The sequence below is a fragment of the Polypterus senegalus genome, chromosome 1 (genome assembly GCF_016835505.1).
Source record: "Polypterus senegalus isolate Bchr_013 chromosome 1, ASM1683550v1, whole genome shotgun sequence".
NCBI lineage: Eukaryota > Metazoa > Chordata > Cladistia > Polypteriformes > Polypteridae > Polypterus > Polypterus senegalus.
In genome coordinates this window covers 45,289,406-45,315,672 of record NC_053154.1, presented here as the reverse complement: position 1 = coordinate 45,315,672, position 26,267 = coordinate 45,289,406, and the positions used below count along the sequence as shown (strand labels likewise).

Genomic DNA, 26,267 nt, shown 5'->3' with positions numbered 1-26,267 from the left:
TACTCGCATACAAGTTTGGTCTTGAAACCCAAAAAATTGATCATAACCCCGACTTATATGCCTGTTCAAAAATGTGACACTTATTACTATTTTTTTTACATTTTCTTGGTTCCTCCAATCTCGCTCCAGTTTCTCAGATGCATCGAATTTTGTTGTTGCAGTGCAGTTACCAATTTCTTTCACTACTTCAACAACTTTTAATTTAAAAACAGCTTCATATTTTTCTTCTGATCGAACACTCCATTGTAGATAAGGGATTCTCTTACGATAAAGGTGTATGAGGGTGTGAGACACAAAAAGCTCAAAACAGTGCAAACGCCTCTTAATTTGGCTATGACTGTGTGGTCACGCAGGCACAATACATAGAAAACACAGGCAGTGTGCTCCATGGTTACTCTCTCAGGTGGGCATTAGCATAGCATAATCTCTTGGACTAATAATGTGAGTTTTCTGCATTCGACTTATACGACTGACATTGTAAATACCGGAAATTATACAGTAAAATCAAGCCCCAACTTATCTGTGGGAGAACTTAGACGCTAGTGAACAGCCTTAGGTGCTACAATCACTCCTAATTCATTAACGGCAATATTTGGTTTTCCTGTCCTCTCAAAACCCAAAGATGCTATCATGGTAAATACAAAATCTAAGTGTAAAATAAAAAGCAATTCTCAAATAAAAATGGAAATAGAAAAAGAAAGTGTCACTAAGTATTACAGGTTTCAAAAATCAAAAAAGCAGGCTAATAAAACAGAGCTCCCCTTTTAAGCCACTGACTCCATCTGTGTAACGTGAACAGCACCCGCCACCAATAGACAAGTTAGTAAAACTCTCAAGTCATGTCGACAACACAGTCATGCGCCAGTTTAAAGACAACTGAGTTAAGGCAATTTGTACTTAATGGATGAAGACCATAGGAAAACAATAGGATAATGTTCTAGAAATTGTCAAAACCAGCTGGAGTAATACATCTTTTATTATTATTATTTCTCAGTGTTTCATATATTTCTGAGGACTTCTGAAGGTTTGTTTTGATCGGTACAGCTCCACTTGGGCTAATTCTTATGCATTTGGCCCACACTGCCTCACTGACACGAGTGTTTCGCAGCCTTTATGGTTCTGTAACCTAGTTTTACTTTTTTAAAATTACTGACAACTTACTAGCAGCTATTGCAAACTGCCCCCTTGGTGAAAATAGGACAACTGGGGGTCCTTCTTGGTAAAATAAACTGACTTAGAAACAGTAAAACATACTGCACAGGACTACTGATCACCATATTTGCATTCTTCCTATTTGCATCCTTATACTTTTCTCAGATCCAGCATTGTACTTTTTAATTCTATCAATGCTTGTGCTCACCAAGTTTTTTGTAAGCTAGTTTATTTTCATATTTATATGTTTATGATGTGCAAATGACGATTTGTAGTGGTGAGCTAGCACAGCGGCCTGTGAGTGGCTTCCCTTTGAGAGGGGCCTTTTCCTTAGCAAGAAGCTGAGTGGGCCTGGGCTTGAGTTGTATAGAGAAGAGAGAGGACTGTAACACAAACATTTTACAGCATTTAAAAATATGCAAAGGTTTATGTTGGCATGACGGCTCTTGACATTTTCATATTTCATCTCACTTAGATATGGCACTGCCTGGAACATAAGAAGTGTTTGCAATGCTAAGAGTCTTACTGACATGGCTATCCATGACTGTATAAGCACTTCAGTAGCTATGGGGAGTAACTATTTTAGACTCTCATATACCTCTGAACAACCTGGTCTCTTAAAACATTCATTACTTCTTAAATAATCATTTGTGTAGTATCTTGGAAAATCAGCAAACACAAATATAAATTAAAATAAATATAGAAGGCAGAAAGATTCACATGTACAGTAAAGAAATAATGAACGGAAGGAAATTCTGCAAGAAGTCACACACAGAGACATTTACGTTGACTCCAAATTTGATTTCAATGGCAAAAGTGCAGCAAATGTTTGCTTATATTGAATTCCACTATATGCAGAATCTGCCATCAAGTTAGAAAGTTTTATATCTGCCTCTCTAAAGACCTAAACACAGATAGTTTATTAAAACAGGCAAAGGAACAGGAAATAAAATCATAATTTAAAATCATTTGCACAAGGCTCACTATGCATTCACATTTACTTTTAGCTCAGCTGTGTACTTTCTCCTTTTTTACATTTTACTTTATTACATTAATGATCATAATAAATACATCCTAATTTGTATAAGGCCATGCTCACAAATTTTAAAATCTTGTAACATTAAAAGGAACACTCCACCCAAAAATGATATATATTTTTTATATTTTACTTGCCACGTGTAGTTTGTAGTGCTGTAGTTTTCATAGAAACTTTGTTATGTTGTTTTTCTAATAGAATGGAAACCAATAGTGACAAATGCTGAATAAGCAAACAAATATGAGAAATGTCCATGAAGAAAATTCACGCTATTTATGTCTACTAATCCACACATCAAGTCATTCAGTCATATTCTCACTACATGCAAAGTGCATGCCTTTTTTGCTAAAATATTGTTAAATATATAACACTGTGAAATGAAAGTAGTGGAATAACAGAAGGCCCCTTCACACAGGGTTGGACTTAAGAGCAAAAAAATGTCTCACCCGCCACTACAAACTATGTAGGTTAAATCCAACATGAGAGATAGCAGAAACTAGTGAACTTTATAAACAGTAAATATATTCTGTTTTCTGTCATGTTACATATTCAATCTTTAGGTTATATGGCATGATGTGTAGAGTACAAGTCCAAGAAGGTGTTGCTCAAGCTTTATAAAACACTGGTGAGGCCTCATCTGGAGTACTGTGTGCAGTTTTTGTCTCCAGGCTACAAAAAGGACATAGCAGGCCTGGAAAAGGTCCAGAGAAGAGCGACTAGGCTGATTCCAGGGCTACAAGGGATGAGTTATGAGGAAAGCTAAAAGGAGTTCAGTTTAAGTAAATGGAGATTAAGAGAAGACATGACTGAAGTGTTTAAAATTATCAAGGCAATTAGTACAGTTGATCAAGACTGTTACTTTAAAATGAGTTCAACAACAACACGAGGACACAGTAGGGCACCTGTGTAAATTTTGCACAAACATTAGGAACCACAGACCCTTGGAATAAGTTACCAAGTACTTTGATAGACATTAGGACTTTAGAGACTTTTATAATTAGACTTGATGTTGTTTTGGAAGAATTAAGTGGATAGGACTGGCAAGTCTTGTTGAGCTGAATGGCCTGCTCTCGTCTAGATTGTTCTAATGTCCTCTTAAATATTTGATCATATCATGTCACTCCAAGTTTTACCTTAATCTTTTTAAGTGCCTCACTTCAAGTTATGCTAATAACAATTGTTATCATTCCTCAAATGAGCAATCATGTTTTGTGTTTGCAGTGCTCTTGATGAAGAAGGAAGCAACCTCCGGCAACAAAAGCTTGAAAGGCAGGTAAGATGGAAAACAGCTTTTTATTTTTAAAATGTTGATGAAGTTGCAGTTTTAAAATGTAGTTCTTGGGTCTCGACTTTCTGCATTTTATGATCTGTTTTCATTTTAGGGTCCTTTACAATCATATTTATCGATAAAACACAAACATGATGAGTTTGTAGTGATTACTGTTACTGCCTCACAGATCCAAAAACCTGATTTTTGAATCATAACCTAGTCACTGTCTGTCGAGTTTGCCTGTTAAATTGATGTCTGCTTGGTTCTTCCATCAGTACTTTGGTTTTCCTCCCACATTAAAATAACATACTGTACTGTGAATGTCTGATGATAGTTTCCCAGTGTGGCAAGAGAAACTCGGCTCATTATTCTGCCTTATTCCTCTGATTCAACTAGATGTATATTATGTTGTAATGGCTATAGTTTGTGGGATATGGCCAAGAATTGAAAATGAAATATTGAACAAAAGTCATGTATATTTTGAAATAATTCGTAGAAATTTTTCATATTTTAAGTTCTTTGAATTAAGTCAGTTAGTCAGTCAGTCATTCTCCAACCCGCTATATCCTAACACAGGGTCACGGGGGTCTTCTGGAGCCAATCTCAGGCAGCACAGGGTGCAAGGCAGGAACAAACCCCGGGCAGGGTGCCACCCCACTGCAGTCTTTAAATTAAACATACGTTAAAACTCTATAAGCAGTGGCATTTTTAGTCTAGCATTTCAGGCTGGTCTGATTTGTGATGTACAGTATGTGTAAGTGGGTGTGCAACCATCTGGGGGTCATTTAATCTTCATTGATTTACTATTATGTGATTAAATTGAGTATGACATCATCTGTGAAGACTCCAGCTCTGATATGGCTAACCTGCTTGGCCTCCTGGGAGCTTCACTCCCATGAATCTCAGGGAGACTTTTATTATTCAAGAGGGAAATTTATAAACCATACATATCCAAAACATAATATTCCATCAAATGTAGCAGTTTTAAGGACCGAAATGTTGATACTACAACATTCCCAAGTAATCCTAACCAGTACTGTGCAAAGGTCTTAGGTACTTTGGAGATTTAATAACAATATTTATCATAGATGGTTATATTATGTCTTCTATAGGTAGATTAGTGTGTCAATAGAAAATAGCACATTTTTGAGTTCCAAACATTTCTTTTGCAAAAAGTGAAGCAATACAATAAGATATCTCAATGGCCTTAAAGAATGACACTAGCATAGTAATAGAACACTCTCCAGTTAGAAAATGCGAGATCCTTTTAGACATACAGTACATCTCACTACTTTATTAATAAACAGGTGCTAATGATCAACAATGTAATGTGTAGGTTGAACCAAAGTGATTAAAGAATAAGTTTGGTATTACTGAAGTCAAAGTTGTTTCTTTATAATCATTTAATCATTATATACAGTATGTTACTTTGCCATATACAATTCTAAAAAGCCCATTCTTGTGTTTTACAATGTAAATAAAGCATGCTGAGGTCCTGAGGTGAAAACAAAAATATTAAAGCTTGTCAAATATGTCACTTTGCAGCAGTAAAGGTTTTGATTTAAGAAAATGTGCCGTCTATGTTTATGATGTGCACTTGCAAAATGGAGTAAACTGCAAATAATACATTTTATCACAGATTCTGCATAATATTGTCCTGAGGTAAGGATATGTTCCCTGTTCGCTTGTCTATGTGCAGTGTCTGTCTTGAGTAGAGTTTTGATCGAGCCCCCAACAACACCAAATTTCCAATGCTTTGTCGGCACTATTCTGTTTCTTCAGCTGTTATGTTCAACCATGGCTAGTAACAACAGACAAATACATGTTCAAATCTTATCATTATTTTTTTCCTAAACGGCACCTATTTTTTTCGTCTATTAAAATCTGTTCTGTTATTTTACATATCCTGAGGATGGAGATTCATGCCAATTGGCAACATGATGGTGAACAGAGCACATGAGTTTCATTGTACTTTGTACAACTAACAACAAATCTGAACTATATTAATTAGACTGCTTTGCATTTTGTATTAAAGCCTTCAACTTTTGAAAGTGCCATGCCACCTGCACATCAATACTAAGTTCACAGGACCAATCAACACTCACCATTATGCACTTTCTGTGGTGGCACTTATTTAAAAAAAATACTAACAAGTGAAAAAGGGAAAGAGTGTGATAGAGCCAAACCACGATGAAAGTGATGAAAGCTCCACACACGAATGGTGAAATTTATAGGGTTTGCTGAGGATATGGCAGTACCTGAGAACAATGTTTTTGAGTAAGTAAACTCACTGACACTCATTGATAATATTCAGTCCATAAGCACATGAGGAGATCATGCAGACTCCATGCAGACCCTAGCTCTGTGAGGTAGAAATGACAGCTCTGCACTACCACTCTTCTTATCCTAAAACATCTTTACTAAGTTTTCTAAAGTTCAATGTGATTAAAACTAAATGTATACCTATAGTATCTATTTAGTTCTTGATTATATGCTATGCGCATGGTCAATCTTTCTCTCACTAGACCACAAAACATAATTATGCATGATGATACTGGAATGAAGCAGACAAAACCTTTGCAATATAACACAGTAGGCTTCCATGCAGTAAAATATGGTGAGCAATCATAAGTGTATCTTTTCTCAGTGATTATTGTCTAGTTGTTCTACAGAAAAATTCTGGGTGACAACATTCAATAATGTCAATAACAGCATTTGGAGATGACTATTCAAGATGAAAAGTATATGCTGGAGGAAACTGACCCCTAATGCAGATGCATAAATAAAATAGCAAAGTTAAGGATTGCAAACTCTATAGTTAGACAAGTAAACGGAGTGTAGAAAACAAGAACTGCAACAAGCTTACTTCCCTCTAAACAGATGATGTCCATTATCAGTGAAAAACTGGCAGAAACAACTTGGACTCTGATACACCCATCAACAGACTTATCAGAAGTGGTCTTCATGGAAGAGCAGAAACGAAAAGGCCATTCCTTCGAAGTGAAAATAAAGCCAGTTTGTCTGCTGTAGGGCTGGAGAATGATATGTGGAAGAATGTCTTCAGGAAGCAGTAAAGTTTGGTGGGGGTTCTCCACAGGTTGAGCTGCATTTCTGCAAATGATTTGTTCAAAAGTGATGGCTCCCCCATTGCTGAGAAGAACAGAAAGATCCTTATCCATCATGCAATGCTATCAAAGAATAATGTAGTCAGCCCCAGCTTTATTCTGCTGCATGACAATGATTCCCTCGATTTTTGCACAATACTACATACATATGTAGTGAATAATTGATACAAAAATAGACTTAAGAAGAGTTCACAACTCAACCAGGAAAACCATGTTTATTTGTTAAAAGAAAGATGGAAAACAAAATAAGCAAAAGAAAGTTGTGATAGGTTTTCTCTTTTGGGGTATGTGCACACTGTTAGATCACACACACATCTCCTAAGAGTGTTGGTCCTCCAGATGATGCTTACTTCCTGTCAATGTCCCTTTTTAAGAAGAAGAGTATATGTTGTACTCTGAAAGAGTCAGAGAATTAAACCTTTTTAACTTCAAGCAGAGAAGACTGTGTGGAAACCTAACCTAGGTTTTGTTCAAATTCCCTAAGGTACCGACAAAATAGATCCCACAAAATTCTTTCAACTTAACAGTGAATCACGTACTCATGAACACCAGTGGAAATGAACAGTAAGTGCAATTTGGATAGATGTAATAAAGCAATTTTTATGGCAAGAGATGTTGGGAATCTGGAATGAACTATTGAGCCACATAGTCAATAGAGTAACTTGGAAAACATTTAAGAAGTATCTGAATGAGACAATTTGGCTACTAGCTAAACAAATGAGCTTCATTGACTGAATAGTCTCCTCTCACTTGTTGATTTGCTGATGTTTCCTACAGTATGTAATCTATACTCTTTCCATTCAATGTTGATCCTACAATAAATATTGTCTACATGTTTTTAATTTTTCTTATCCCTTGATACTACTCATATACTTTAGGATATTTTCAATGTTATGGTAAATACTATTTGGTTTGCTAATTCAGGAATTACATAAAATTATTCATATTGGAAAAATAATATACTGTTACATTAATCTGTAAATATTTAAAGTTATTTAAATAGAATAAAGTAATTAAGCATTCCAGATGCACATACAAGTGTTTCAAGAATTTTATGGTGTTACACTTGTAAGGTCTGAGAAGTAGTAAATAGTAAGTCCATCCTGGTTGCATAATTGCCATCTATTCTTTCCAGCGAGCATTGTTAGAACAGAAGCAAAAAAAGAAGAGACAGGAACCACTGATGGTGCAGTCAAGTGTGGATAGTCGATCCCGAACCCGGAGAACAAAGCAATCTGAAGAACAAGCTCCTCTTGTGGAGTCTTATCTGAGCAGTAATAACAGCACAATATATCATGGTAAGTTCTAGGTTGATATACTAAGTATGTGCATGAAGATTTCCTGTATGAATTTAAACCACACTGCAGAAATATAAATTACAATATCCATGCTACTTTGATGATTTAACATATTTATACACTATGCAACACATTTTTTCAACTGGTTCTTACAGTAATAAATGTGAAGTACATAGAATTCATTGATTGTTTGCCCAAACTACATTTTTATTATATTTTTTATTATAGTAGTGACTTTTGTTGATTGTGTTCAATAAAATATTAAGAAATAATTTGTACATTTGTTAATGCAGTTCATATTTTACATATTTTTGTATTGTTTTTTACAAATAATATATTTGGATAAGGTAAAAATATGTTACTTTTACAAATAAAGTATATTTATTTGTTAGTAGTTTTTACTTAAGTTAAATATTTTGAAAGCTAAATAACATATGGATCACATTTACACTACAACAAATTATTAATTTATCTATTATTGAAATTAGTAGTGTACATTTTTTTATTGTTCCTTATTAGCCAACCTTTGTTAACACTAGAATTACCAGAGCCTACGAAAAAACTCATAAATCCGCCCCACCTTAAATTGCTTCTTAAAACCGTTCTTGCCTCTCTGCCAGCGTCTTTTGTTAATCTAAATGATAAAAAAAAGCTGCAAGTAGCCAGCTATTCCATCCCCCCACCGACTTGGAGCGTGCACAAACTTCTCCCAGCTCATGCTCTTCGTTGTTTGAAACACATGCATTTCATGTCTGTTCCGTTTCTACAGTAATCTGTGTAAACACATTGTTAAAACAGAAACTTTTTTATATTCTAGTAGTAGCTGACAAAATGTAGGCATAAACTATATAATGTATGAAGCCTGAAGTCCAAATATCAAAGAAATATTTTCACAGAAGGTACAAATCTAACACAACAATTGTGTTGATGGAATAGCCGGCTGATTGCAGCTTTTCTTTTATCAACACATTTAGATTAACAAAAGACACTGGCGGAGAAGTGAGAACGGTTTTAAGAAGCGATTTAATGTGGGACGGATTTACGAGTTTTTATCGTAGGCTCTGGTAATTCTAGTGTTAATTCAGTCCAGTTGGGAACAACATCAGACTTTATTTTACTGTATGTGTGGGGTCCTAATTGTTACTGGGTTAAGTAGTTATGTATGTCTCACTAGATGGAGTCTAACATAGGGTCCTGGGTCAAAAGATAGATTAGTTCCTGCGCTGCTAGTGTCTCCAAAGGAGGTGGAAGTGACCTGGGAAGTAAAGAGCCTGTGAGCTTGCAGAAAGCATAAGGAGGATAAGTGGGTAAGGTTTGTTAGAGACATTAATGTGTCTAGGAAGGCCACTTGAAGTACAGATTATTTGTTTTCTACTACTCCTTTATACTTTGTATTTGCTCCTTATTTGATGCCTTTGTTTTATAATAAAAACCACTATGTGGGTAACCTTTTGGAGTCTTTGGTTCTATTTCAGTTTGAGGATAGCTCAGATTTTCAGACATGTTTGTATTTTTTAATGTTTAGCTGTAAACACCAATATTTGCTATAATTTCCGGCTCAGTAATACTTAAAGACTATACTCCACAGGTCCGTAAAACACAAGATAGTCCCCACTAGCATAAAGTTTGTGAAGCTCACAAAATTCAAAAATGAGCCTTTCTGGCCTGTGCAGGCTCAATGGGAGAGGAAAAACTTTAAAGTTGGTCAGAATTAAAGAGTTTATATACAAAAATACTTAAAAACAAAACTAAACTAAAAGGAAAGTCCTGCCTACAAGAAAACCAAACTACAACAGAATTAGGTCCAAACACAAAAAAAAAGAAAAGAAATGAGAGCAAAGTTTAAAAGCAGAGAAAATCAAACCAAAATCACTTCCCAAATCAGGAATCTGAAATGAACCAAACAACATAAACGAAGGATAGCTAATGCCTCGGGACTTGCCATGATCTGAGATGTATTTTAATTTTGTGCAGTCAATTCTTGAACATTAAGCATATCCAAGACATTGGTTTGGGTGTTTGGGAGGCTAATAAACACAAGTGTTTCATTTTTTTTATTTAGAAATGTTCTTAATGTTGTCTAAAAAATAAATATGTTTTAAAGCTATGCCATTTTGATTGTAATATGAGTTTAGCATTTGTGCATTGTTTGGTCAGGTTACCAAGCAGTTGCTAGGAAAGATCAGCCAGGATTGTGCAGCATATGACGTCGCCAGGTCAAGGGTAAAAGGGTCAGTATCATGCACTTCCTGGTTGGCCCAAGTCTGTTCTGACTAAGTATGAAAAATCTGCCATTCTCATTAGTGAATTTGATATTTGACAATTAATTTTTTTTTTTATTAATCATGACTTTCATGTCATTTTTTCCTTAGGTAACATGAAATTGTGATTTTTTTATTAAATTATTTTCTTCCTGGTATTGACCTTTGCCTGCTAAAATAACCTTGATCCATCTCCTGTTTCCATTCTTATTTAATTATTGTGACTGGCCAGTGGAGTCAGCACATCACGACTGCTGCAGTCTCTAGATCGGGGTGCCCACACTTTTTCGGTTTGCGAGCTACTTTTAAAATGACCAGGTCAAAATGATCTACCTACATTAAAAATTATATATATATATATATATATATATATATATATATATATATATATATATATATATATATATATATATATTGAGTATCAGAGGTGGGTAGTAACGAGTTACATTTACTCCGTTATATTTACTTGAGTAACTTTTTAAAAAAAATTTAGTTCTAAGAGTAGTTTTACTGCACCATATTTTTTATTTTTACTTAAGTACATTTATGAGGAAGAAACGCTACTCTTACTCCGCTACATTGGGGAACACTCAAATCGTTACTTTTTTTCCACTAGATAAAGTCTGACAGGCAATTTTCAATCTGCTCTGTGTAGCGAATGCTGTCAAGTTGCGCACACACCTTCCATTGCGTCTCCAGCTCTGACGCGAAGTTTTGGATCTTCCCCAAATCAAGGCGCAGCAGCTTTGAGGACAGATGTTACATTTTTTGTTTGAAAGCATTAACTGAGCTAATCATGTTGACCATGGTTTTCTGTTTTCCTTGCAGCTGTAAATTAAGCTCATTCAACTTGTTGGTAAGATCGGAAAAAAAATGCCAAGTCTAGCGGCCATTGATCATTATTAAGTTGCTTGTATTCTGCATGTTTAATGACCAGGAAAAACTCCTTTTTCTCCGACCAGGGTTCTTGAAATCTCAGCAGAAATTTCTCTCTAGCCAGCTGCCTCAATGAAGGCATCTTTTATCATCTGTCCATCTTGGAAGGATTTCTTATGCTTAGTGATCGAGTGACTCACCCGGAACTATGCTTCAGTGTGTCTGCCTTTGCTTTTGAAATCAGCCGAGTGAAAAATGATGGTTGTCCAATTAACTGTGATTTTAGTTCCCTCTCCTTTCTCTTTCTCAGATCATTTTTTCGGAAGGGAGTCAGTTTCGTAGTTTTTATGAACAGTTCGAAAGTGCCTTTCCACATTTTCCTTCTTTGGAATAGCAATGATAGATTGACAGATCAGACAAACGTACTTCAATTGTGACTTTGTGAGAGAAAAAAATCCTCTTCCAATTCCACATCCAGCCCATAACCAGCAGTTTTTTTTAAAATCCCTTCTTTAGTCGATATAAATTGGAAGGCTAACTAGATCACTTAGATAGCCGGAGTTTTGCAGTAGCTCGCGTGTTTGATCATACATGAGGGATGACCGGTGTGTTAGAAGAAAAGAGATCTCAGACTGGCCGCCGTGTATGTCAATCAAGTGGCAAATGCCATAGGGAGGATATATGATAGACTAACATTTAAAAACAAAAAATTGAATGCAACACAATCTACCTGCACTACCTTTCCGATCTACCAGTCGATCTCGAATGACGCATTGTGCACCCCTGCTCTAGATTATGTTATAGGGCTGAGGGAGGTCCCTCAGCTGCATGGTCCCCACCCCATTAGGTTCAGCACACAGAGCACATAGCATGTCACTAATGCAATCATCATAACACAATGATACAATGTGAATAAACAAGACAAATCTCACAAAAAATAATAGCATGCAATAAAGAAGGAAATAAAAAAAATTCCAAAAGGATACTCATAAAAGAAGAAAACAAAAATATGCAAAAATGAAAAAAAGAAACTTTGGCTGTTAATATTTCCTGACTTTAAACATTTTAGACTGAATAAAAATTAAAGGCATTCAGGTTAACATTTTCCTTTAAATAAGCAACTAATTGTTTATGCATATAAATCATTATTAAAATTACCTAATCCAGAAAATAATAATAATATAATCTTTTAAAATATATATTCACAAGATGAAGGCAACATGCTGAACCAGAAAACAAAACTGTACCTTATAATGAACATTATATTAATTAGGTGTATTGTCATGGGTTTTATAGGACTTGCCAAGACTGTTACTAGGTTTGTAAGATTATCACACATACAGATCCTATAGACAAAGTCTCAGGTGAAAACCTAATTGTCAGTCACCACGCAATATTCTACTTAGAACCCCTTCACATTCACACATATATATCCTTAAGTAGATAATAGAGAATATGTCTTACAATAGACTAGGAGTTTTTACTTATGTAAATATCCTTAAATAGACAATGGAGCCTTAATATAATTCACAATATTCTATAGGAGTCTCTACTTAAGAACTTACTATTAACGGCACTGACATACATATGGGTGTCATCGTGACACAATTAAATGTGCAACTATTTTGGATATGCCACTTACCAACAAAATAATATGCCCTGCTTTTACAGCAGTTGTCTTTTCTTTCGAGGAGCAACCTCTTATCCTTGTTAAACCCTATGGGCAGGTAATATGGCTGACTCCCATACAACTATCTTAATTTTCAGTTTATCATTTCACTCTAGATATAAAGACAAAGTATGGAAAGTTAAAGGCAACCTGGTATTTATTAAAGAACAATAATACCAGTAGAGGAAAGTATAAAAGAGAATATACATAGCAACCCTAACCCTAACCCTAAGTTTGGATATATATAGGCTTTAAAAAGAGTACAAATGTCAAAGGTTAGCTTTCGACTATGCAATAGAAGTTATTCATGAGATGCTTCCCGCGGATAATCATATGAAAACGGTTGCACATCTTTCGCTCTCCTCCACTTCCTAGCGTCGCTGTTTTTGCTGTTTCTTTGATCCGTCAGATAAGTCATATTTATTTTAAAATTCCACATGGGGTTTTGTGACATGTGTCTTTACACACACCTGATTTACTGGCTGTCGATAGGATGTATGAGTTTTCTCAGAGTTTTTGATCTTGTTTATGCATGTCCGTATCCCAAGCAATAAAATATTCAACAAAAGACTCTGTCTTTTCCCAAGCTGTAAACTAGTTTGGCAATTCCTAGTCCCATGGTGTCCATCTGTTCACAGTTTATACAGCCGGCGCATCATCCTGGTCTTCTGCTTTCTTTACACAGATATTTTTAAACTGAGGTACAAATCAGGAAGAGGAGATGCTTTGATGTTAATCACCTCCTTAAGTGTTAAGTTTATCCTGTCCATCTGAGCAAAACATTTGTTTGTGGAGGGCAAAAAATAAAATAAATTATAAAGTTTTAAATCCAGGATACTACATTAGAGAAGAACCCTAAACAAGACATTCTGTTATTACCATTTCAAATGTAGTGATGTGGGATATGAGTATTGCATTCTTGTATTAAAACAAAAAATGGACCAATTAATTTTCATCAACATAAACAAATGTATTAAAAGTCAAAGAAATCCACTAAAAGCACAATATTCTGTATTTCAAGTATGTTTGCTACAACTAGGGCAAGAGTACCGCCATGATGGTTTAGGACAGAGTAATATTTTCTTGGAAATAGTAGGAAAGACTTGCACTGGCAATAAGAGCACAAATCCTCATGCCAGTGTGGGTCAACACGGAGGGCTAGAGGCTCAGATGCACATGGTGCCCTGAAAGTAAAGCTTCAGGGTCTCTAGTGTGATACAGAAAAAGTTGCTTGGAAGGAGTTCCCCTGAATTCTACGTTGTAGACAATTACGTAGATAGGAGAGATACATGTATTCCTTGACTTTTAGAGGGAATTTAACAATTGATTCCGCCTCAAAACCTCCATGCCAACAGGTGGCAGTACAAATGTCTAATCTGACATTACAGGAAGGTTTTTTGGTCCCAACAGGTTATGTTTATCTATACTAATAAATCTATACTGCCTCATCGCTAATTCTGCAACTTCCCGTGTAGGTGAAAGGCTGAAATTTGGCAGGCTCATTCCTTACAGCTTACTTACAAAAGTTAGGCAGGTTTCATTTCGAAGTTCTACGCATAACGGTCATAACTGGAACCTACTTTCGTCCATATATATGGCCATAGCCTGCAACTCGGTCGCTGTGTGAGGCGGAGTTGCGTCCTGCATCATCACGCCTCCCATGTAATTGAGTGCCTGTCCATGTAAGGTAAATATTCGTGGGTGAAGGACTGTGCTTAGCATATTCATAAGTGCAGCTACTGCGGAAACCCTCTGACGCTGAACAAGCCTTTGTACACATATCAATAGGAAAGCAAGGTGTAAAGCTTAAGTTTAAATTATGTTCATAGACACGCTGCCGCTAAATATTCGCAGACAAATCCACAACTTAATACTGGGAATGCCTGTTAAACATCTTAGATTTACGAGTAACGATTTGGGTAGTAAACACTTCGATGAATGAAACCTGTTCAAAAAACGCATTACACAATTGAGAAGGCAGCAAAAGAATATGAAGCGAGTGACGCATACAAGCATATTTATAAGTGCAGCTACTGCGGAAACAAGGCACGGTGTAAACCTAAAGTTTAAATTAAGTTCATAGACAGGCTGCCGCTGGCGTTTGTCATGCCTACGACGAATACGATATTCGCGAGATACAAGTTTAATGAGAAGATGCAGGGCATAAATGAGACTTTTGATCACTTTGTAACAGAGTTACAATCGCTGTAACGGAGTTAAAATTGCTGGTGAAGGACTGTGCTTATGTAAACGAATAGGAAAGCAGGGTGTAAAGCTTAACTTTAAATTAGGTTCATAGAACACTGCCGCTGGCATTTGTCATGCCTAAGACGAATACGATATTTGCGAGATACAAGTTTAATGAGAGGACGCAGGGTATAAATGAGACTTTTCAGTACTTTGTAGCAGAGTTAAAGTTGCTGGTGAAGGACTGTGCTTATGCAAACGAAGATGAGATGGTCAAGGATAGAATAGTGTTTGGCGCAAACTCAGCAAAAGTGCGAGAGAAACTTTTAAGTACCAGGTTTGAGCTAACATTAAATAAAGCTGTGGACATCGCAAGATCGCACGAGATAGCACAAGCACAGCTGAGAAGCTTCAATGCATGTATTCCGAGCAGCTCACGTGAACTGACTTTGCAGGAGTGGGAAGGGTTAAATTAAGTTCATAGACACGCTACCGCTAAATATTCACAGGCAAATCCACAACTTAAAACCGGGAATGCCTGTTAAATATCTTAGATTCACAAGTACCGATTTGGGTAGTGAACACTTTGATGAATAAAACCTGTTATCTTTACAATTGTTGACAAACACGGAATATAACTTGAACACAACACATCCTCCAAATACAAACCTGATTGAAAGAAATAATGATAATCAAATTCTTGATGACAGCAACACTCATAACAGTGACAAAACAATTACATTGACAATCATGTTACGTTATTTTTAAAATGTTTCCTTTTCTTTTTCATAACTTCTTTAACACACTACTTCTCTGCTGTGAAGCACAGGTATTTTGCTAGTTTTTAATATATGCAATGTGCTATGTGCACACATTGCACACATTTACATGTAGAACTGGGGTCTTTTTAAGAGACTTTTCAACTGTAGACATATTATTGTAATCCAAAACTCACTCTCTGTTAGACCAGAATAACAAGTGTACCGGTGCTCTTTGCAGTTTAAATTTATCACCCATACTTTGAGCGTTATCTTCATAAAGTGTTGGATTAGTTTAGAAATGTGACTCTCACTGAGCTGTCTAATTGTTCCAACCCAGTTTTAAGCAAAATCCACTTATATTTGTCTGCACAAAAGTAGAGGAAGGTCTCTTGTTTTTGGCGTCACTAGCTTCACGGCTTAAGGCCCGGGTCTTATCCAATGTACCAAACCAATCTGTCATGGATCAGTCCAGCAGCAGAAGCACGCCTTAGATATACTAAAAAAGTCTAAAGGGAGAATTGGTGTGCTAAGTAAGGGTAAGCAGTTTTTTTTCCCCTTGCAGCGTCCTTGCTAATACTGTACTTTGTATTCTTCTGCTCAATTTGCAACATGAAATCTCCTGGTCTCCTTTTCTACTACAGTAATGCTGGAATCTCAGGGTATTCTTTAGAATCCCAGCATGTTGGATATCCATATTTTTCAAATAGGACCAGATTAGTGGCTACTTGTATTAGGATATGTAAATGAAGCAACACCATAGCATTTGATTCTCCACTTTTAAAAATATTATTGAACTATTTTTTCGGCACACTATTTTTGTGTCATCCAGAATGTTGCAGGTGTTGGATGTGAGGAACTGGGGGTGCTGCATCCCAGCTTGCAATTTGCATTATGATAGCACAGTGAGCTGCTATTTGCTTGCACTTCAGAGAGAATGTTGCCTATAGAAACCCCCCAGTACCTTTTAAGAGAAGTGAAATGGCAGCTGAAAACTGTCCAGAGGAAAAGTGCTTATCTGTGAGGGCACTAAATAGACTAAGCACCTTACAGGCACAGTCTGAGCCATCTTTTACGCTGTCAGGCCTGATATGACAGTTGACCTTTTTATATCATACTTGGGTTGCTCCTTTTGTTGTTACTCTCCTGTGTAAACATTCTACAAAAACGAATATCTCCTGCAGGGAGATATTTGATACAACAGCTCTATGCTGGCTGTCATACAACAAGTACCTAAAATATACCAAGGTGTTTAATCTCAGGTGTACTTTTGTAACTCCTCATACTGTATGTTGGTGTAGAGAATAATGACTGGATGTCTCTGGAGGTCAAAGCAACACATCTTTACTATAAACAGGGAGCAAACAAGCATCGTCCTGACTAATTGCACCCTGTCCTCAGGTGCATTTCCACCTCCGTCTACACATCAGAATTATGTCTGTTTAACTCAGCAGGTTAAAGAAATTTTTGGCTTTGGGGATTGCTAATGTCTTTTCCTAAAACTGTTCATCAAGCCTAAAAAACCATCTGTTCTGTTAATTATGCTTAGGTATTGTGTGCTCGATCAACAGGGTGTTTTTTACAAATTTGTATTCAGAGATATTTCTATTCTTTGTTAAAAAATGTTGTTTTATTGTATTCTTTAACTGATATACTACCTGAAACTCCTTACTTGTTCACATAGATGTTACGCCTCCTTATAAAATTGATCATCTGTGTAATTGAGCTTCTTGGTTCTGTCATAAGGTGCATCAGAAAACAAGTTGGTGGTGGACTTCAGAACTTCAAAACTCCAGGGGCCTCATGCATAACACCGTGCGTAGAATTCGCACTATAACATGACGTAAGCACAAAAGCCAGATGCAGGAATCTGTGCGTGCTCCAACTTCCACGTTCTTACACTCCATAAATCCCGGTCAACGTTAAAAGTAATGCACGTGCGTGCTGTCCCGCCCAAATTCCTCCTAGATTTACGCCTCTTTGAATATGCAATATAATAGCCCTTAAGCTCAGCGTTCTGTGAAAGGACAATGGGAAAAGCACGGGGGAAAATATAAGAATTTCAGAGAATACCAAGTGGAGCAAAGGAAAAACTTACTATTTTTTGATTTAAACAGTGGTATAATCAACAAAAGGAAGTTGATCAAGTGACATACCGCAGGGGTATCGAACTCCAGTCCTGGAGGGCCGCAGTGGCTGCAGGTTTTCATTCTTCCCATCTTCTTAATTAGTGCTGATTACTTCTTTTAATTAACTTGACTCATGCCCCTAATCATTTATTTCTTTTTCCTTAATTATCAGCCAAACAATAATGAGACACAAAACAAGCTGCCATATGACCAGCTCACCTGTGCCCATCACAAAATATCTGAAAATAAAGAAAGGTGTTGGTCTCAGTAAGGCTGATTTCCGAGGTCACCAAAACCTTATGACAGTGTTCTTAGAAAAAGCAGAAAAACGACAGTTTTGGGAATGTGTGCTATGGCAGAATGAGAGTAGCAACAAGCCATGGAATTAAATAATGAGTTTAATTAACAGCAAGAATTGGCTTCTTATTAAGAAAGTGATTGCAGTGAAATTGGTTGGAGTTTGAAGACCCAATTTAGCTGGTCATCTGTCGGCTCATTTCACATCTCATTTCTGATTAGCTTCCATTTAATGAAGAAACAAATCAATTCAGAGGACTGAATCCTTTAAACAGGGTTTATTAAAATGAAGAGAAAAGGAGTTAATTAGCAGTGAAAACTGGTCACCGATTAGGAAAGAATTAGAAAGAAAACCTGCAGCCACTGTGGCCCTCCAGGCCTGGAGTTCGACACCCCTGACATAACGTGTTGGAGAAACTCGAAAGCTCACGTTCACAAAGTCGCACAGTGCCCGAAATAAAAAAAGAAGTCACATATCAAAGTCTCCGTGAAAAGGCGAATCATAGCCCAGTCTCTTGAGTGTCATATGAAAGCTTAATAGGGTACAGAGAAAAAAAAAATAGGCACACAGTGGGAAAAAAGCACGAAATGTCAATTTAATCTCGAAATTTCCACTTTAATCACGTAGTTTATTTTGTCATTAAAGTAGACTATCATAAACTTCATCTTAAAATCATTTAATTTACTAGTTTCCCAAATCCTATCGTAACTAAATTAGCACGTTAAATGCTTTGTTTTGCATTTGATCTTCTATGTACTCTATGTGTGTAAATCACTATGTGCTTCCGTTCTTTCTCTTTCTCCAACGGGACACAGAATCCATTACATTCATGATATTACAGCTCTCTGAATAATTAAAATACTGAGATGTAAACGTGATATAATTTTCATGATGATTGGAATGAAAGCATGTTATTAAACATGGGAACACAGCGCAGTGATTGTTCATGTCTCACACAAGATGCTGCTGCGCCATGCGCGACCTTTGATGAAATAATTTATTGTAGCAGTACTGTCTCTTTCAAACATACTAACCTGCAATTCCTGTCCTTACTTTTCTTTCCCCAAATACCCAATTGCCACACAATCAGCTCTGTAATAGACGTTAAGCCATCGGTAAGCTTACAACGACGATTCTTCAAAACCCTTGCTAGCGCTGCGGCACCATGTCCTCACATGTTTAATTATTAACAATACAGATTATTTAAATGAAGTTAAAGTTTTATCTGTATAATATAATCAACATATTTTGCTGCATTTCATCTTAAAAATAATATTGTCATTATATGTAAATACGCGCATAATAAGTTGGTGCAGGTTGTGCAATATTATAACTGTAGTGCAAGTTTACAGTGGGGTAATTGTACTTATAACTACAAACAGTTCTACAAGGAGCAATTGATTGAGTGCGTTTATAGTTCTTGGGATGAAACTGTTTCTGAACCGCAAGGTCCGTACAGGAAAGGCTTTGAAACATTTTGCCGTGGCTGAGGAAGCCTGTGCTTGATGCTGTATACCGATAATTCTCTTTCCGATCAGCTGCTGCTGTGATTCACACTCAGATACAGTGATATGAATACTCCGAGTGGTGCAGTGAGAATAATATGGAAAAGATGATCCGCTGTGGCAGCTCCTAACGGGAGCAGCTGAAAGAAGAAAAAGAAGAAGAAGAAGATGGTGCAGTGAGAGTAACAACGCTAAAGCAGTTATGGTATTTGGAATACTATGGCTATTCCCTGGGCCATTGTATTGTTACCTGTAATCTACAATCAGATGCATTACACTAATAAACAATATGCGGTTAATTTCAGTGTATTTATAAAGCCACGTCAGAAATGTGGTTCTAAGAAATAAAGGGTAACCACACAGGAACAGTAACACTGCTTTGACGCTGGGTGCCGCCAGTCTGCAAAACCGAGTGGAGAACTTGCGTACGACAGGGTATGAGGTACCGTGGAAAAGTGCATGGCTTTACACCAAGTATAGGTTTTATACATTGCAATTTGAACAAGGAAATGTTCTTACGCAACATTTCTGTGCATACGCACCGTTTATACATGAGGCCCAAGATATTCAAATGTTCATACCTTAGATTAGTCATCAAAAGAAGTGTGCCCTGCTGCTCTGGATGTTCTATCAGTCCATAGTTGCCAAAGTACTGTTTTGAGCTATAGGGAGTGCTTTGAAAACAAAGTTTTCAGGTTGAAGGGATTTTTGATAATGATCATTAGAAATAGAAATCATGGAGGATGGGTAGTGCCAATGAGTCTTTCTGCAGTCCTGGAAACTTTTTTGTAGTTTGTTCTTGTCCTGCTTGGTGGTGAACTCAAACCTGACTATAATGGATGTACAAAGAACAGACTCAGAGAGAACAGTGTAGAACTGAATTAACAGTTCTTGTTTCTTTCTGTCCAAGAAGTACATCCTCTGATACACATTTTCCCTGATGTGAAGTATGTTAGTATAGTAACAGTAGATTAGTTTAAGTCACAGGAAATGATTGTTTGTTGGAATTTAAAGGAATCCACCATTGGCACGGTTCTGTTTAGTAAAGTGTACAGTACATGTGTATGGAAAGCTCTCTAGAATTCCACTGTGTTGAGTGTGTTAAGCTTCAGGTGATTGCTGTCACACCAGATGGCAATTTTCTCCATTTCCTGGCTGTAAGCAGACTGATCGTCATTCTTGATAAGACCAATGGCTATTGTATCACCTGCAAATTTCTGGATTTTAATAAAGGGTGGAGATTCAGTTGTTGGTGTAAAGGAAGAAAAACCATGGCAAAAGAGTGCAACAGTGCAGCACAGCGGTGCTGTCTGTGTGTATTTACCGTGTTTACCAACCCTTATCTGCTGCCTTCTGTCCATCATGATCCATTGACCGGTAGCAGCTTAGAGTGGCAGAGGTTGTACTGATGACACATACACTTTCTGGCCGTCTGATTTGTAACCATTTGATGCCAGTTCACAGCAGGTATTTTCTTTTTTCAAATACAATTGCCATGATCCACACCTAGATACTTGTTAGACCTTCTCCTGAAAAAGAATTTTGATCTTGTAGCTTTGTTGAAACAAGAGTTCTTTTCTGAAAGTAGCTGGCTTTTTTGATGGTGACTTCACTGGTCCAGTCCAAACTGTATGATTGTATTTCATCAGTGGACATTTTGACAATTCTAACCCTAATTACACAACCCTAACCCTAACCTAAATTACTACTATTGAGAATGTACATGAGCAATAGTGGTAACAAAAATAATTCTCTAACAGCGAAAAAATGCCAAACCCACGAGGAAAATTCTTGCCATTTTCATCATATCTGCAACTTTTTTCTCCTTTGCAGAAGCATGGCTAAATTTAGTCTGGTTCAGAACCTGAAAATAGGGGCTTTGTTTACCTGCAAGCATTTTGGACGTGTTCTTCTGCTGTTAAAATCCCCTGGCCTGGTTATGTGGTGGGAAAGATCCTGGTTTGGATCAGATTAAAGAGTTGGCGTGAATGAGTGCAGATGGTGTTACATTTGACCTCAGATGAGTGGTATGAAGTACAATTGGTGCACAAGGCCACTGAGAGTGTGTGAGCATGGAAGGAGTCATGGAATATCTGGGCAGTGTTGGAGGGTAGCAAAGGTTTCAGTGGTAGAATAACCCCTAGGGAGTAAAACTCCTTACCTTCCGCAACCAAAATATTAAAAAAATCGCAAAATGGGAAACACAATTAATTTTAGGAACAATTTTACAAACCTGTATGTGAAACAAAGCTCAGCTAGTGAGCAGAACCGAGGCTACACAGAAGAGCAGTGATGATAAATAGTCACCTTGAAATTATGAAAGTTTAGTCAGTTCTTATGTTACCATTTTATATGGTATAGTTATCTTTCTATTTTGCATTCTTTTTTTTTAATTGATGATGGAGAAGTAATATCAAAGGCCTTCTTGTAATTAAATGGTAAATGGTAAATGGCCTGTATTTGATATAGCGCCTAACTAGAGTTCAAGAACCCCCCTAGGCGCTTTACAACACAACAGTCATTCACCCATTCACACGCTGGTGATGATAAGCTACTATGTAGCCACAGCTGCCCTGGGGCACACTGACAGAAGTGAGGCTGCCGAACACTGGCACCACCAATCCTTCCGACCACCACCAGCAGGCAAGGTAGGTTAAGTGTCTTGCCCAAGGACACAACAGCTGCATTCTCATGCCGGGAGCCAGGATCGAACCTGCGACCCTCCGATTGCTGGACCACCCACTCTACCGACTGAGCTACTTTTCAGACTGTACTGTAAATTTTCTTTATCTTTTTTGTTTGACTTCTATTACTTTATTACAAGAATTTGATCATTAGATCTTTATGTTGATCTCTTGCAACACTTCTAATCTGGTTGTAAGACAATAGCAAACCAATGTGTTAAAATAATTGGATTGTTAGTCACCTCACTAAAAGGTCCTGCAATAGCTTGTGTAGAGTTTTAAAGCTTTTGATCCATGAATTTTGAACGTGTCTGGGTCTATGTGTATCCCAAATATGGAAATCATTGATCATTAATTGGTGTTGCATGTCTTGCTACCCTTCGATATCTTTGGTGAGAAGCCCTTTAAATGAAATCTTCACAGTGTTCAGGCTGTTGCTTGGGGCTTCATTTTGAGGGGACTAATTTTGTGTTTGTTTGGTTTCATCAGTATCCATATAATACACTGGTCATCCCGCAATCACAATCAAACGCGTGAGCTACTGCAAAACTCCGGGGATCTAAGTGATCTAGTTAGCCTTCCAATTTATATTGACTAAAGAAAGGATTAAAAAAAGAAAAATTGTTGGTTATGGGTTGGATGTGGAATTGGATTTTTTTCTCTCACAATGTCACAATCGAAGTGCGTTTGTCTGATCTGTCAATCTATCATTATTATTCCAAAGAAGTAAAATGTGGAAGGCACTTTCAAACTGTTCATAAAATCTACGAAACTGACTTTCTTACAGAAAAGTGATCTGAGAAAGAGAAAGGAGAGGGAACTAAAATCTCAGTTAATTGGACAGCCATCTGAATCGAGATATCCTTGCATGATTTTTGATCTTGTTTTCTAGCCTCATTTTCCATTGCAGGTCCACTGATGGCATCAATTTCCTTTTTCTAGGGGCTTTAGGCTGAAGTTTTCCAGCCGTCACTTCATCTGTAGTTTTTGCTATGGACCTGTGTTCTTCCTTATTTTTGCTAAGGTTTCATCATCAGCTCTTAGCTCTTCAGTGTTCTGATTATCAAGCTTGAAAATGTTGGTGCCTTTACTCTTTATTATGTAGTTCTCATAGTTTAAGCCTGGTTTTCAATTCTGTTTGGCTGTTAATTCAGACCTTTATTGTTTTTGGGTTTCAATATGTTCTGGTGTTTCTTATTCAGACCCTGACAATGTTTGTTTCTGGTCTGACTCAGGATTATTGAGATGGGAATTCTTACTGCTGTTTGAAGTGTTTTGCTTTTTAATTATTTGGTATTGCCTTCTAAATTTGTTTTCAGCCATGTCTTGAAACAAAGTCAAATTGCATGTTCAACAGACTTGATGAGTCTTAAATCTTTGTGTCCTTCATATTGTTGAAGGTTACATAATGATAGGTCCATAACCCTTTTTTTGTGCTCAGATCTGGTTGCAGGTCTTGGTGTTGGTTCAGGTAGGCCTCAGTGAAACTGAATATCTGTAACTTCACTTTCCTGATTGTTTTGTTGTGCTGATGCAATAACAAGCTTTTGAAAACCAACAACTAACTACTTGATATTCCATGTGACTAGCCACTTGGTATGTCTTCTTGTTAATTGTACTTTGCTTGTTTTGTTTTTTGCTTTCTCTATTAGCTAGCTATATAGAATATAGCCAGGCAACACAAACATTGAAGTTGTGATATAGATGTGCATAACCCGCACCACATGGACACAGAGCTCAGACATTAATTACCCGATTGCTGTTATTATTGAATACATGTTATGTTGAAATAATAAAGATAGCTTGTCAGTCTGGAAGTTCCTGTTAGTCTCTCACAGGACTTAATTCCCAGGATCCCTTGTGGAAGTTATGTTTCCCTCTTACAGTCTGATCTGTTGGCGTCACTAAATTGTCCCACTGTGACTGTGTGCATGACTGTGTTCATAAGTGTCCTGCTACTTCTTCAGCTCCTTGACCAGGATTAACAGATTTCAAAATGCCTGAAGAAAAACATAAAATTAACAATTAACAAGCACTGGAAAACAGTCAATGAAGGCAATAGTGAGTGCAAACGAAAAAATCATATTTTCATTTGAGTCATTATTCTGCGTTCTCCTGAAAGGAAAACAAATATTTTAATACATTTCATTCTTCTACTTCTTTTTTCGGCTGCTCCTGTTAGGAGTCACCACAGCGGATCATCTTCTTCCAAACATTTCTATCCTCTGCATCTTGTTGTGTTACACCCATCACCTGCATGTCCTCTCTCACCACATCCATAAACCTTCTCTTAGGCCTTCCTCTTTTCCTCTTACCTCTATCCTTAGCATCCTTCTCCCAATATACTCAGCATCTCTCCTCTGAACATGTCCAAACCAATGTAATCTCGCCTTTCTGAGTTTGTCTCCCAACCATCCAACTTGAGCCGACCCTCTAATGTACTCATTTCTGATCCTATCCATCCTCGTCACACCCAATGCAAATTTTAGCATCTTTAACTCTGCTACCTCCAGCTCTGTCTCCTGCTTTCTGGTCAGTGCCACCGTCTCCAACCCATATAACATAGCTGGTCTCACTACCGTCCTATAGACCTTCCCTATCACTCTTGCTAATTTCCATCTGTCACAAATCACTCCTGACACTCTTCTCCACCCATTCCACCCTGCCTGCACTCTCTTTTTCACTTCTCTTCCACAGTCCCCATTACTCTGTACTGTTGATCCCAAGTATTTAAACTCATCCACCTTCGCCAACTCTACTCCCTGCATCCTCACCATTCCACTGACCTCCCTCTCATTTACATACATGTATTCTGTCTTGTTCGTAATGACCTTCATTCCTCTCCTCTCTAGAGCATATCTCCACCTCACCAGGGTCTCTTCAAGCTGCTCCCTACTTTCGCTACAGATCACAATGTCATTAGCAAACATCATAGTCCACGGGGACTCCTGTCTAATCTTGTCTGTCAACCTGTCCATCACCATTGCAAATAAGAAAGGGCTCAGAGCCAAACCATGATGTAATCCGACCTCCACCTTGAATGCATCTGTTACTCCTACCGCAAACCTCACCACAGTCACATTTCCCTCGTACATATCCTGTGCAACTCTTACATACTTCTCTGCCACTCCCGACTTCCTCATACAATACCACAACTCCTTTCGAGTCACCCTGTCATATGCTTTCGCCAGGACCACAAAGACACAATGCAACTCCTTCTGGCCTTCTCTAAACTAATCCATCAACATCCTCAGAGCAAACATTGCATCTGTGGTGCTCTTTCTTGGCATGAAACCATACTTGTTAACCTAGCTTCCACTACTCTTTCCCATAACTTCATGCTGTAGCTCATCAATTTTATCCCCCTGTAGTTACTACAGTCCTCCACATCCCCCTTATTCTTAAATATCATCACCAGTACACTTCTTCTCCACTCCTCAGGCATCCTCTCACTTTCCAAGATTCCATTAAACAATTTGGTTAAAAACTCCACTGCCATTTCTCCTAAACACCTCCGTGCTTCAACAGGCATGTCATCTGGACCAATGGCTTTTCCATTCTTCCTCCACTTCATAGCTGTCCTTACATCCTCCTTGCTAATCCGTTGCACTTTCTGATTCACTATCTCCATATCATCCAACCTCTTCTCTCTCTCGTTATCTTCATTCATTGGCCTCTCAAAGTACTCTTTCCATCTGCTCAACACACTCTCCTTGCTTGTGAGTATGTTTCCATCTTTATCCTATATTACCCTAACCTGCTGCACATTTTTCCCAGCTTGGTCCCTTTGTCTAGCCAATTGGTACAGGTCCTTTTCTCCCTCCTTAGTGTCCAACCTCTCAAACAACTCATCATACGCCTTTTCTTTAGCCTTCGCTACCTCTCTCTTCACCTTGCACCTTATCTTCTTGTACTCTTGTCTACTTTCTGCATCTCTCTGACTATCCCACTTCTTCTTTGCCATCCTCTCACATTGTATACTCTTCTGTACTTCCCCATTCCACCATTAGGTTTTCTTT

At 37.5% G+C, this 26,267-nt stretch overlaps 1 protein-coding gene across 5 annotated transcripts in view; it reads left to right on the top strand.

Moving 5' to 3' along the window:
- Positions 1-26,267, top strand: part of tub (TUB bipartite transcription factor) — a 236,085-nt gene that overhangs the window by 128,453 nt on the left and 81,365 nt on the right. For all 5 annotated transcript variants that reach the window (XM_039748525.1, XM_039748506.1, XM_039748496.1 and 2 more), the window contains exons 2-3: positions 3,410-3,461; positions 7,719-7,881. In XM_039748525.1, the coding sequence (XP_039604459.1) occupies positions 3,410-3,461; positions 7,719-7,881 (215 nt within the window). The remainder of the gene's footprint in view (positions 1-3,409; positions 3,462-7,718; positions 7,882-26,267) is intronic.